This window comes from Acomys minous (assembly GCF_964271855.1).
Source record: "Acomys minous genome assembly, chromosome: 2".
NCBI classification, from domain to species: Eukaryota; Metazoa; Chordata; class Mammalia; order Rodentia; family Muridae; genus Acomys; species Acomys minous.
Genome location: NC_140484.1, coordinates 133,696,059 through 133,711,160, shown reverse-complemented (window position 1 = coordinate 133,711,160; position 15,102 = coordinate 133,696,059). Strand labels below are relative to the sequence as shown.

Here is a 15,102-nt window from a genome sequence, read left to right as displayed (position 1 = left end):
CCTTCTTTTCAGGGAATTGGCAAGCCACGGAATGGGGCTGTGGCCCCTGCTGGAGGGAAGTGGACTCAACGTGGTCAGGCTCTTGCTCTAATCTGGGCCCAGACATGGCCACCAGGGCCCCAGAGAACACCTGGAGAAGCAGACCTGTGGAAGTCCCAGACCCTCTGCTCCCTGTCCCCCAATCTGTGCCTTCTGAAGACACCACTCCAGTCTCATACCCAGAGCTCGCCATCATGAGCCACACTCTAAGTATCCACTACATTGCCTAGCCTCGTCACTTTGGCAAGCAGCAGAAATTAAGGCCCAGAGAGGGTCCAGGCAGCACATACAAGGCAGGTTTACTATATGTGACCAAGTCTTCAGTGCAAGGAGAATGCACCACCTCTTGCAGCCCTGTAATAAGTCAAGCCCAGTCTACACACACACACACACACACACACACACACACACACACACACTCCACTTCCAGAAGATGCACACACATACACAGACACACACGAATACACACAGAGACACACACACAAATATAGGCACACACACATACACAGGCATACACACATACACAGACACACATGAATACACACAGAGATACTCACACACAAATGCAGGCACACACAGATGCACACACATACAAAGAGATGCTGACATACACACACAGACACATATACACACAGAGACACAATTCACTACAAAGGGCACAAGAGAACATTTGGAGGAGGATGATAAGATGGTGAGACGGCTCTGTAAGAGTGCTTACTGCTCTTGCAAAGGACCTGAGTTTGGATCCCAGTACCTACACAGCGGCTCACAACCATGTATAACTCCAGTTCCAGGGGGCTCACAACTGTCTTTTGATCTCTGTAGGCACCAGGCACAAATGTGGTGCACTTAACATATGTGCAGGCAAACACTCATACACATAACAAAAATAAATCTTTTTAAAAATTCCTTTCTTGATTTCAATGGTAATTCCATGACTACAGATTTATTAAAATTCATTATACTCTTTAATTAGAGGTTTTATTATATGTAAGTTATACCTCAACAAAGCACATACTTTTAAACAGTTAAAGAGAGAAGTCCCATGCCCACCCTCCGGGCCCCCATGGCAGGAACAGCTGTGCTGAGACTCAGGCGGAGCTGAGTAACTAGTGTGCTCTTAGTAGGTGCTCGCGGTGCAGATGTTCAGCTTTCTCAATGCCAATTAGTGAGGTGTCAATAGGCATCTCCTGTGTGCACCTGCACACTTTTAATCTCATTAGCTTGTTTCCCACTCTCCACAGCCCATGAGAGAGCCCCAGTGCGTGGCAGGCGCATTACACACGTGGTCTCACTTCATCCTCTCAGCAGCTCTAACAAGGTAGGTGCCAAGTTCATGCCCATCCACAGATGCAGGAAAAAAGGTGGCAGGACTCAGAGGTCTTGCCACTGGGATGTGGCAGGCGTTTATTCAAAAGCACCTCCCACTGCTTCTCCTGACGGCTCTAAATTACACGGCTTAAGCTGCGTGTGAAGGAGATGCCCTCGAGCCCACGGCTTCACTGGGCTTAGAAGTTGAAGCAGGCACATCTTCCTGTAATCCCAGAACTGAGGGAGGTGGAGACAGAATTGGAGGTTCATGGCCAGCCTGGGCTATATGGAAAGACTCTGACCCAAACCACAGGTAAAAACAAAAGTAGAAAATCGTGAGTAGAGGGGGAGGGGAGGGAGGAGAGAGGAGAGAGGAGGAGGAAGAGGAGGAGAAGAGGAAGAGAGGAGAGGAGACAAGAGGAGAGTATAGCCCAGGCGCACTCCACACAGCAAACATGTATACGTTTAGAGAGGTGGTGAGAGGCAAGGCCAGCCTGGGGAAGCAGGGAACTGGGCTAGGCAAACTGGGGAAAACATAAAGGAAACCACAGTGTCTGGGAGAATTCAGCATCATCTGGGCCCTGAGGAGCTGCGGTTGACTCATTCCCTTCAAATTAACCTCTGTCCCCGTTCTTGGTTTAATGGCCTGTTCACACCTACTGTCACTATCTTACTGGGTATAGGAAGGACAACACAACAGCAACAAAAAAAATGTCCCTCACCCCAAATTTTACAAAAGCTATGTGGAAAATACTTAATGATATCCTCAAGGTTGGTGAGGGGGTCACAGAAAAGGTCCTATTGGGCCAGAAAGAGGCCGCATGGAACAGGCCTTCTGGAGGAAGGGGTTAAAAAAACACACTTCATAATGAAGACGAGGGGAATACTGGGGACTAGAGGGTTAAGTGTAGGGGAGTTGGGTAATGAGGGTAGGGAGGAGGTGGGGTTAGGTTAACCAAAACTAAGGATGGATGAAAATGCATGGTAGAAACCCAGCAGCGCTTTATAAGCTAATTAAAACATGTAACTTTGGAACGTTTTTATTTTATGTGTATATGAGTGTTTTGATGGCATGTATGAATGTGTACATGTGCCTGCTTAAAGCCCACAGTGGCCAGAAGAGAGCAACAGATGCTCTGGAACTGGAGTTGCAGATGGTTATGAATCACCGTGTGGGTGCTGGGAACAGAACCCAGGCCCTCTGCAAGAGTAGCAAGTGCTCTTAACTGCTGAGCCATCTCTCCTGCCCCCTATTCTGTTTAAAGGAGTTTGAAGCCAGGAATGATGTTGCACGCCTTTAATCACAGCACTCACGAGACAGAGGCAGGCAGATCTCTGTGAGTTCAAGGCCAGCCTAGTCTTCACAGCTAGTTCCAGACCAGCCAGGGCTACATAATAGGAGTCGGTCTCAAAAGGACGGATAGGGGCTTTGAATGAGACACCGTGCATCAGTGAACAATGCTGTCTTCAAAAGATAGCGATAGCTAAGCTAAAATCTCAATACCAGGCATGGGGCCTTTGATTTACAGGTCAAGGAGGTCCCAGAAGCCTCTAGAACATTACAGGCTACTGCCATTGCTCTTGGCTATCTATCATAACTAGATGTTAAGATCCTATTGTTGAAGACACCACACATTTTGGTTGCAGGACGTAGAAAAATTAACTTAGAACAGACCTGGACACTTTTACCCTGCTGGTTAAATCTCATAGTACCACAATGTATTCATTATACAGGCTACTGAGGGAGAGAAGACATCAGGGCGGGACCCTGCATGCTACAGCACTAACTTACCCAGCAAGATGTGGCCACTGGTGTGCAACGGCATGACTGTTATGGGGTAACCAACTGCTTCCTGATTGGAATTGAGGCCTGCTCTACAGTAAGGCATTCACGCCTGGCACTGTCTAAACTTTAGCCAAAAGCCTATGGTTGGGGAGGTCAGAGGCCATAGAGGACAACCTGCTATGGTTGTCCTGTCAACTGGGAATATTGTCAAGCTGCCTTCTAAATATTTATGTTCATACCTGCAGATTTGTGCCTCTCTCAACCTTACTCAGAGAAGCTTCTCTCTGCGGCAGGCAGCAGCCAATGTAGAGACACGTAACTGGTCAAAGTGCCAAAAAGAAGGGGCTGTGACTGCTTTGCCCTAAATGGGACATCTTTATCAACAGATCTATTGATGTACTGGGATCTGGGAAGTTCCCTGAAAGGGGACAAGATCATCAAGGAAATAGTTTCCCCTAATGGGAACAGTCTGCTTGGGTCAATGAGCCTGTGCTATGTGCATGGCTGTTTCTAGTTGTCCCCCTTCCCCGTTTCTAGGTCAGTCTCAGATGAGCCTGGGTCTGTTGTCCAATGCACAGTTATGACCGCCATGTGCACGGTGGCTTCTTCATGTAGGGAGATCTGAATCGTCTGCGTTTGTTTCTCTCTGACAACCTGTGTTGCTCTTTGTGTTTCTAGGTATGGGTTGTCTGAGCCTCAGGACCTTGTGTGTTTGTGGCTGTGATACTTAGTTCATCAGGTCCGGCAGCTGGAGCCAGAGGACCAGGCTGAGCAGCAGGTCCTGCAGCTAGAGAACCCAGCTGCCCACAGTAGGCCTGCTGATCCTCAAACACTGAGTGGGGCCAAAGGTAGCCAATTATCACTGATAGTGAGTCAAGGCTCAGGGCCCACTGGAAGCTGAAAGGGAATTCCTACTGGTGTGTGGCACTGGTGAGGCGACTGGGCCAGTGTCCCTAACCCTTCAGCATCCCCAGGGAACCACCCACACTGATTCATCTCCCAAAAAGGCCCAAAGCCAGGGCTCCAGACAGTGACAAGGATGGAGGCCTCAGGCCAAGAGGAAGCTCTTCAAGAGAGAAGTTGGTGTGGAGTTGCCATCGCAGGGGTCACAGGTGGAATCAGAGGATGAGGAGCAGTGAGGCAACTTTGCTCTGGGGGAGGGGTGGGGGGTGCAGAAGGAGTTGGGGAGTGTGGCCTGTAGGTAAAAGTGATGGGTGCCACAAGAATGTAAAGCACCAGCAGCAGGAAGCAGTGGTGGCTGTCCCTGCAGGCAACATGAGGCAGGAAGGGCTGCTCCTGCAGACAGACCCCATGGGTAAGGGAAGGCTGGACCCTGAGGGAGGATGGAAGCATCAGGGGGAAAAAAGATCACAACTCGAACATGTGAGCCAGGGTAGAGCTGACATGACCCCTCTGACCTATTGAGGCAATTTACATGTCTTCAGCCACTCCTCAGGGAGATTTCTGGGTCAGCACACCACCCCCTTCTGTCACCCTGACCCATCTAACCCCAGAGGAACCATAACCTGACCTCACTGAATTCCCCCCTCTACTTCCACAGCTGCCTCTCTATCCCTAGGTTCTTCCTCCTGCCCTAGAACCCTGTATCTGTCACCCCATCCCTCTGGTGGGCCGAGGTCAACTCCAGCATCACTGTTCCAGAAGCATCCTAGTAAGCCACTCTGATACTCACATCTGGGCACATCTGTCTTTAACAGGGCTGGACAAGGAACATCTAGTCCATCTCTATGGCCTAGGTGATAAGTACAGGTTGAGTAGATCAAAGATGGCTGAGATGCCTGAGCTTGTGGCATAGCAGGATACAGAACCCATAAGTGGATACTAAGGAGGTCTTTCCTCAGCAGCCCCCACCCGCATCCCACAGAGATAGGAGGAGCCACAGCCAGAGCAGGAAGACATTCCCAGGCTGACTGCAGTCAACTATGTGCATACGGTGGTGCCCACCAGACCAAAGTCAATGTGAGAGCAGGTGTTTGAAACCTGGACCGGGCTTTGGTATTAACTCTGAGATCAGCCAGCTGTGTGACTGTGGGCACAGACTCTACCCTCTCTGGGCTTTGTCTTCCCATCATGCATTTGTCCTTTCAGATTCAAGTTCAAGTCTTTCCTGCTGGAAGGCTGGCCTCTAGTGGCTGCTTTGTCCCGGCTTCTTACACACACACACACACACACACACACACACACACACACACACTGCACACCCCCCACTTCCAGAAGAGTTCTGCTACTGTAGGTGAGGTGCTGGCAGGAGAGTAGAAAGTAAAAAGGAAGAGAGCTCAGGTGTTTGGCCCTCAGCACCTCACTCCTACTCTCAGGCTGTGGCGGCCACACTCCCACAGAGCAGCTCCTTCTGCAGGCCTAGATTCTGCCTCTCAGGTCCCGTGTTCATCTTGCCCCAACCCTTCCCACTGCCAGTCTAGGTGCTCCCAGGGGCCGATCTTCACTCATCACAGCCTGCAGGGAAACTGCCTGAGAGGCACTTGTTTCGTTCTCCTCTGCACAATGGCCCTGGCTCCTCGAAGACTTGTTGAGGTGATTAAACAAGGCAATTTCTAAGACTTTATAAAGGACACTTTGGTGACATTCCTTCTCTCTGCAGGCTACTGTGCCGCATGCGGAAAATTCTTAGCACTCCAGAACGAGTGGCAGGAAGACCACAAGCATCCTTGGCTACCTAGTGAGTTTCAAGCTACTCTGAGCTACAATGAGACTCTTCTCAAAAGAGCAAAAATAAAATAGGTATAAATTAATATTTTAAAGTAAGCAATGAAAATAAGTAAATAAAAAAAATTTTTTTTGTTTTTTTTTTTTTTTGAGACAGGGTTTTCCCATGTAGCACTGGCTGTTCTGGACTTGCTTTGTAGACCAGGCTGGCCTCGAACTCACAGCGATCCGCCTGCATCTGCCTCCCGAATGCTGGGACTAAAGGCGTGAGCCACCACGCCCGGCAAGAAATAAAACTTTTAAAACATTTCTTCTCTCCATCTGGGCTGCCACTCAGAGCTTTAAAGTAATTCTGGATTCTCTGACATGGGAAGGGCATGGTATTTCTGCCTGTTCCTCACGTCTCCTACCCCAGCCATAACCTATGTTGAGCACCCGCACACACACACACACACAACACTGCCCTCCTTCCAAGACTCCCTCCATTCCAAGACTTCCCCGTGTCAGTCTGTCCCTTCCCAGCCAGTGTGCAGCAACAGAATCCTTCCAAGTCCCAGGTCCTCTGTGGTCTTCCTAAGCTCCCCTGACTGTCCTGGGCTGCCTGCTTCTAGTCCCAAAGCGTCAGGAGCACATCTTCCTGAGGCCCCTCCACACAGCGACTGCTGGAAATTCACTTCAGTTTGCAACAAGCTTCTCGGCAGATGGAGCCCACTTGTAGCCATAAGTGCAACGGAGCCTCTCCCAGGGGCAGGGAGCTGAGCCTTCTTCTCAAGGAAGCCCCTGTCCCAGCTGTGTCCTGCATCCTGCCCCGGGTGGGAGCTGACCTTCTGGACCTCCCCGTAGCCCAGCACCATCTCAGCACCAAGAGTTCGTGGAGAGATTGTAGAAAAAGCCAGCAACTGTTGGAAGAGTAGAAGCCTAAAATAAAGGCTCTTCTCAAAGATTGAGGCTCGGAGGGGAAGCCCTTCCCCCCACCCACCTATCACTAAAACTCCTTTCCCCATGTTCTGTGAGATGACAGACTTCACAGGCCCCCGGAAGGCATCTCGCAGCATGCAGGAGCTCTGGTAGAAACTTCAAAGTCAGAGGCCCAGAAGAGTGGAGACATGCAGGTGGAGGGGGGCCACAAGCACAGCCTTGGATCTCCTCAGGGTGCCCCAACTGCCTAAGGGGCTGAGGGAGGGACCTTGCAGGCCAGGCTTATCCTCCTCTCTCCTCTCCAAGCCCTGTCTCTTAACCCTGATCTCTTTGGGTGGTTTCACTGTTCCTCTCTGGGCTGGGAGGCCTCCAGCTCTGTGAGTGTGACATGGGTGTTGTCATCCTGGGGAGAATGCCATCCCCACCCCACCCCAGCTATCCAAGCTGAACATGAAGACAATGACACTATTCCTTAAGGCCGTCATGGACTGAAGAGGATCCCAGAGAGTCCTCCGAGGCCAGCCCATAGGCACGAGCACCTGGAGGACCACTGAAGCCAACTTCCCAGAGTCCTCTCTACCCTCAAGCAGGTGAGATCCAAGAGGGAGGGTGATGAGGGGCAGACCTTACCTCAGTGAGGTGTTGCTGAGTCAGCAGTGCAGGCCTGAGGACCTCCACTCAGATACCAACAATTTCATGAGAACACACGTGCATAACACTCTACACAGGTAGCCAGGTGCAGTGGCACACGCCTGTAATCCCAGCACTCGGAGGGGCAGAGGCAGATGGATCTTTGTGAGTTCCAGGCCAGCTTGGTCTACAAAGCGAGACCAAGACAGCCAGGGCTACATAGAGAAACCGTGTCTCAAAAAAAAAAAAAAAAAAAACCGAAACCAAAACCAAATAAACACTCTACACATGCACACACATACACCACAAGCCACACTTGCACACACAACCATCTACCAAGATTCAGTCATAAGAATGATACACGGTACACATTTATACACACTTTTTCACAAACAGAAGTTCACACATTCTTCCCCTCTCTGACCAGTATACACGTACCTAAGACTAGCCAATCACACTCAGGTGTGTACACACACACACACACACACACACACACACACATACACACACACACACACACACACACACTACATTCTATATTTCAGCACCAGACAAATTTCAAGCAATATAAAATAAGTAAAATAAAAACCTAAACCTAAGTACAAGGTGATCCTAAGTCCATTTCCCAATTAGCCAGTCCCAAAACTGTGAGGGGAAAGCCCTTGTCTATGAGGTTCATTCCTCCGGTACGTCTGTCCCCTACTGTTTGAGATACCAACTGTTCCCCGTCCTGATTCCCCTGTGCAATGGGGCTCAAAGGAGGTGAGGAGCATCGTGTTACTCTCTCTCCAAGACCCAAGCTCCTTGATCACTCTTCCCTTCTGGACCTTCCAACATGCATGATCAGCTGAGCGTAGTGGCACACGCCTTAATCCCAGCACTCGGGAGGCAGAGGTAGGTGGATGGCTGTGAGTTCGAGGCCAGCCTGGTCTACAATGTGAGTCTAGGTCAGCCAAGGCTACACAGAAAAAAAAAAAAAACCCCTGTCTCAAAAAACCAAACCAACCAATACAACATGCACAATCGATCAGGGCTGGAATGGAGCATGTGGCAACGCTTGTTGGGATCATGTGACATAACAGCGTGGCTGTGTTGTTCTGTATCATTCCCCAGCCCTGGCAGAAAAGAGGAAGAAGAGGAAGAGAAACAAAATGCTAGGTGCTCCAAGGATGGAGTTTACGAGCTTTTAGACAGCCTTTGGTCTGTCCACTTCAATCTATCCAGTGAAGGCTTCAAAGTCAATCTTCCCAGAGCCCAATATTGGCCAGGTCTGACCCTCACTCAAAACTCTTGGGCTGGGAGTTCTGGTGGGTCATAACCACACATCCAAACTCTCAGCTTGAGATCAGGTCTTTAGTTAGCTCTCCCATCCTTAAGTCCCACAGAATGCTGCTCTTATGTTCACGGCCCCAGTAGCTCTTGTTCCTCTGCTGAGATGCCTCATCCCCAACTTGAATCGTTCGTTCGCATCTCTTCTGTTCTTCAAGGCCAGTACTTTGCCATCTGGACCAATAATTCAATGAAAAGAGCAGGAGCTTTGGGAGACCCTGTGCTCCAAGCCTGGCCCTACCCGTCCCAGTGGGCAAGTCCTGAATCCTCTGCTCCCTCAGGCAGAAAACAGCAGCCTCTTGGGTTTTTGGAGGGGATTAAAGAAGATCATAGCTGTGGAAACCGGGCTCAGGCAGCTGTAAGTAAACTTCCTTGTGCATGTGCAATGAGTTCTCCTTATAACTTAATCCTTCAATCCCTGTTCCTACCTCCATATTCCAGCACTGAGCAAGCTGACAGGAATCAGCTCATCTATGAGCTCCCCAACCCCCACCCCTCCCCTACTAGGGCCTGCCAAAAGCCAGCCTCTGGAGCAGGGTGCGGATTTGGCTGGAAGGAGGCTGGACAAAGAGTACTTACTGCAAATTCACATCAAACTACAATTCCCAGAATGACTCACAGGCTGCCATGGGTGTGACCATGGGTTTAACCCCTTCCTTGGCAAGCTCTTTCTTCCATTGAACTCTCTGGGGATGGTCTCCCAGGCTAGGTAGGTGCAGCCTAGCAAGGTGGTCATATGTCCGTCAGACACCTCCATCCACCCACAGAGCATCTGTGCCTCTCACCACACCCACCGCCTCCTGTCTTTCCCACACACTGACGCTCTGGGCTCCTAGCTGTGGTCTAAAAGTGTAGGTGAGTGTGGGTGTTCAGCAGCTAGCCTCTATATGAGCACTCACTGCATTCCCAGCACTGGGTTTTATGCTTGCAGATTCTTCACAACTATTCTGTAAGGGCAGAAAGGTAATTGTCACGGCACACTCTACTTGCTTGAGGTCCAGAGTGAATTTGAGCAACTTTCCCAGGACCACATGGCTCTGGGAACAACCTACATCTGTTTGCCACTATGCCCGCCTCCCCCATCATCAAAGCCTCTCCTGAACCATGAGGAACATCCCAGAAGTCCCAAGTTCATTGATCTCAGCCGCACTGTTGGGAAGTCCTTCCAGACATTGGACACAGATTCCGTCTGTTGCACCAAGCTCAAAAAGGGCAGGGAGAGGGTGACTTCAAGAAGTGGGTCACATCACTAGGGAACCGGCCTTTCCCAGAGAGCGGGCAGCTGAACAATGAGAGATAAATGTGTGAAAAGATCCCTGTTACTAAATATGTCAACATCCCAAGAGGATCGAGGTACTGGCAGGGAGCTCGTGGTCCCCACCCCTTGGAGGCCACAGTCTTGTGGGTCAGACAAGCCAGGGCACTTGGAACAGCAGATGAGGCCATCCTGGCTGCCTGGGCCTGGGGCGGAGAGAGCAAGAGGCCAGCAAGGAAGTAGGTGATGTCTTGTCCTCAGAGCCTAACCTGCCAAGCTCAACGGGCTAATTTGCATATTGCTTTGCATTCATTTGCATGCCGCTTTCTGGGAGGACTCACGTTCCTCAAACACTGCCTTGCCCTCGTTTCTAGGGTCTCTTTTTATTTGGCTGAACACCCATTCTCAAGTAGCACAGGGTCCTTTGGCAGGCCTGGAACAAGGACACTAGAAGCAACCAAAATGTTGCACATTTACAAGGGCGTTTACACGTCCAAGATGGAAGTGCTGCCTATACTCTAGCCTTGATTCCTTGCTCCCAATGGCACTTTGTACCACTCGGATCCATGCCATCCCTGCCATCCCCAGCACCAAGAAAGGCTGCTGAATAGATGAATGATTCTCCATCACTCACCCCATCTCCTTACCCCTGCCTCATTCTGGTCACCTGCGGGAACATCAAGGATGGATAAAGACTTGCCTCCAACTCTTTCCCATCCTGGGACACTTTCTCCTGCATCAGCCCAGGCGTTCAGCCAGCAGAGTCTACAGCCCTTCTATGGTGGTGGGAAGTTCTCCTTACAGTCTATCCTCACTCCCCTTTCAGGCCATGCTTGCTTCTTTGTCATGGTTTCTAAAGTCAGGGCCCACCACCCAGATCACTGTGTGCTTTCACTGGAAGCTGCTCCTTCCCTCACTCCGCCTGGGCTGCTGCCCCTCCTAGACCACTTATGTCCCTGCATGCACCAGCTTAGGATACGGACAATGATCCAGCATGAAGAGGGTAAGCAACTGTTACAGGATGGCTGTGACACCCAAGATTTGGAGAAGAAACCTTGCAGAGTAGGCTGGGAAGATGAGGTGGCCACAGAGGAATTCCTGGGCTGTGCGGTAATGGATTCACATCCAGGAGACACCACGGGGCTACGTTTGAGCCATGTTCTCAATCCTGGCCCACCAGGGATCAAAACTGCAGCATGGGTTATAGTGTCAGAGGGAAGAGACCGTTTATGAGCATATCCTACCGTAGGCAATCTATCAAAAAACCTTTCCCTATCTCTGCTTCCTGAGGGTGGGTGATATTGGAGTCCTTACAAAAGATGGCCCCTTTGGTCCTGTCTGCCTCTTTCTGTCCCTTGACTACATTGAACCTTCCATCCCCTCCCATCTTTACACATTGTTTCTGTTGCTCCTTGCCTGGGAGCATCCTTCAGGGCCCAGCCAAACACCTCTTCCTCAGAATATTTTCCAGCATAGCTGTGTGACGCTGTGTGGTATCAATTTCCACCCCTGCCTCTCTCATTGTGAGCATGCTCTGACTGTGAGGACTGGGTCAGTGTTCTAGTGACCGGGTCATGGGTACCAAGCAGGCTCTAGGGAGTCCCTGTTGATGAACAAATGAGTGAGTGAGTGAGTGAGTGAGAGGATAAACCAGGAGGGGTTATAGTTTACAGGCCCAAGCAGCAGAAGTCAGGGAAATGCAGGCCTGGCCACAGTATAGCTGAGAGTGAGACTCCAGTCCATTAAGACTGGGAGGGGTGCTGATGGGAGTACATGCCCCCCCCCATCACCATTTGGCCAGATCCCAGACAAGCCATCAGCGGTCTCTGGGGACAAGAGCTGGAGTGGGAAGCAGGAAGAATGGCAGGAGCTGCTCGGTGGGCAGGGGGAGCTGGGGTTGGAGCTGCAGGGAACGTGGGCTGTTAACTCCCAGTGAGCTGACCCAGAGTGGCCCAGGAGCTTGTAGGTCAGCCCAAAGGAGAAGACTGCCTGGCTGCTGAGGACAAGGCTGAGTGAGGCTGAGGCTCCAGCTCTAGCCTGCCAGCCAGGGAGGCTAGCAAGAGGTGACTCTGATCTCTGCCACCATGCACCTCAGCTAGGAACTCTCTGTCTCTGTGTCTGTCTCTATGTCTGTCTCTGTGTCTCTGTGTCTGCCTGCCTCTCTCTCTCTCTCTCTCTCTCTCTCTCTCTCTCTCTCTCTCTGAAAATCTACTGCAGAAAGTTCTGCTCTCATCTGCCCCTTGGCTGACTTCGCCAACTCGACTTGGCCCCAGACCTCACGGCTCCTTGGATGGCCCAGCCCCTGCTGTTCTTTTCTGAATAACCTGGACAGTGCCAGTGAATCAGGCTTCTAACCAAATATAATCATATCTCTCCTCTGCCCAAATACTCATATCCACCCCCAGCATAAAACCTTCCAAGGCTCCCTTGGGACCCCTTGACAAAGCCTAAAGCATCTGGAGTTCAATGTTCTGCATGATGTGGCTCCTGCCGACCCTGCAGCCATTTCCCATCACACATCTGTACAGCTTCCTCCCTGTTCTTCCGCCCAATCCCACCTCACCGCCTTTGCTTAAGCCATTCCCAAGATGCACCACCTGTTAGCTTATGCTGCTCTTTATTGCTTCGTTATCCTCAAGCTATTTTGTGTCTGTGAAGCTTAGGGGGCCCCAGAGGGCAGGGCCATGATTGCCTATTTCTTTTCTGCATCTCTCCACAGGGTATAGAATGAATTGTCCTGGACTCACAGAGGTGGTCACACATTCAGCCACCTCCTCCATGCCTGAGTAGGCCCAAGTGTCCCAACTGTGTATTCAACCACAAAAGAAAAGAAACCCACACACATAAATGGACATAAATAGGCACACATATGTACACCAGTTACACAAAGACCAATATGTGCATATATTCACACACACACACACCAGCCCCATGATCACACCCCCACACGAGAACACTTAGGCAAACACACAGTTCCACCTACACACACATTTAAAAAAAAACAGTTATTCAAGCACTAGTAACATACAAACATGAAGACACACTCAAGCAAGATGCATATTGAGCCATTCTGACAGAGCACACATATTAATACATAGCGCAATATGCAAATGACCTGACATTCACACCTCTTTACATACACACCAGCCTTCACTGTCCCCCTACAGCCACACACTAGTGTTCACAAACCCATGCAGGCTGCTTCACACCCAATCCTGGAGACCCCAGAACTCTTAAGACCTCTCTACACCCAAGATGTCCCTTATACACCACAGGTGTGTGCACGAGTGTGCACATACACATGTACACACACACACACACACACACACACACACACACACACACACACACATACACACACTATCATCTGCCTGCCACCTTGGAACTTCTCACAGTGCCTCCTTCATCTACACGCGTAGCTCCTACATGTGGCCAAGCACGAAGGTCGGCACTCCATGGCACTCTCTGTACTATACTATCCTGGGACAGATGCTTTGGGATGAAGTTGCATAAAGTGATGTCCTGAACCCTTAATTCCTGATTTCATTGAATGCATTACCCTTGATCCCCTCTTGTTCTGGGACCACTCTTGCTAATACATATCTTTATTCTTTCTTGCACATACACTCCTGGCAAAGACTATCCCTCTCCAGGGTGCTGAACCATCCCATCTCAGCCACCAGAGCTCCCGGGAACTCCTTGTCCAAACTCCTCACCCCACCCCACAGATAGTTCGGGCTTCTCATCACCCACCCTCCAGCAAGAACCTCTTCTTTAGGACCCCAGCTTCATCACCTCCTGAGTGGATGCCAGACGTCCCTCCCCTACACAGAGACCCCTAACCAGGCTGTGGTCCTGCAGCCAGGGCCCCAGCAGGATCGATCCTTCCACGTGGCTGAGCTCCCTATCAACCACAGTTCCTAAAGGGACTCCCCCAACCCCATCTGTGGTGCCTCTCACGGCTGCTTATCCAGTCCCCAAACCCCTTTGCTAGTACTCACGGCTCAGCCGGTCGCGCTGCCGGGTACTGCTGGCTCCTGCAGAGGATGGAGTGGCCGCATGCCTGCCCCATCACTCCTCATCATCTGGCTCCCCAGCCAGACTAAGGTGGCACCTCGCCCTGTCCACCCCCTCCTGCCCAGAGTTCTGGCTTGGGGCACTCCGAGCAGGTGCAGGAACCAAGAGCAATGGCTGGTTCTTGGCTGCCTGTACTCAGCACCCGATCCAGTTCTGCTGCCTGGGCTGCTCCGCCTGCCTCTCAGGCTGCCGCTGTCTCTGCCGCTAGGCTGGCTCTGGGAGGAGGCTAGAGCAAGTCTGATAATGCAGAACAGGGAGGGGAGGGATCGTGGAGGAGGAACAAGAGAGGCCCAGACAGAGAGGGAGAGGAGGAGGGAGGAGGGAGGAGGGAAAAGACACACCGAGGGAGAGACTGAGAGATACACAGACACACAGAGAGAGACTAGGATGGAAATACAGAGACCAGAAAGGCACACAGAAACACACAAGAGAAAGAAACAAAGCAGTGAGAGCAGGGCTGAGGCTGGGGGGTGGGGGGCTCCAGGGACAGGAGATTATAACCCAGACTTCTCTGAGGGCCCCACCACAGAGTCCCTCAGGGTGGGGGAAAAGCCACTGTCCTCTGAATCTGGGATGGCAAAACCTCCTGCAGCACTAGCTGTCATCCCCTCTGGGCACCCTCGCTGTCTTTGTGTCACTTCCTAGGGCGCATACCAGTGTGAACTGTCACACAGCAGACTCAGCCTTGTCACAGAGCCTACCGTTGGTGACCACTGTGGGAGCTGATGCTTGAAGTACTAGGAGTTGTGGGTGTCCAGGCTACTGCCTGCCCCTCCCCCAACTTCCGTGGCCACAGGCTCTAGGCATGGGGGAGGCCTACTGCATCTCTCCCCTGTCCCCAGGGAGGACTCCCTCAGGACAAAGCTTTAACCCAATAGAATGAGAGCGTTTAGCAAAGGGACAGGTAGGCACTTGTCTCAGCAGAGTGTCTGTTGTGTGTGGGAGAGAAGTCCCACACTACGCAGCTGGTATAGGGGTGGGTAGGAGGCCATTGGGGTAAGGAAATACGAGTTCTGACTCCACCGTCGAATTTTCCAGCCATTTACAAACATCTACCATCAGTCAGCCCCAT

General features: G+C 51.1%; 1 protein-coding gene across 2 annotated transcripts in view; it reads right to left on the bottom strand.

The window, feature by feature from the left end:
* Positions 1 to 14,250, bottom strand: part of PDE2A (phosphodiesterase 2A) — a 91,753-nt gene extending 77,503 nt beyond the window's left edge. The window contains exon 1 of one of the 2 annotated variants that reach the window (XM_084772009.1): positions 13,955 to 14,250. In XM_084772009.1, the coding sequence (XP_084628135.1) occupies positions 13,955 to 14,025 (71 nt within the window). In that variant the 5' untranslated portion in view covers positions 14,026 to 14,250. The remainder of the gene's footprint in view (positions 1 to 13,954) is intronic. The other variant, XM_084772011.1, reaches the window with a different exon arrangement.
* Positions 14,251 to 15,102: the final 852 nt, after the last annotated feature.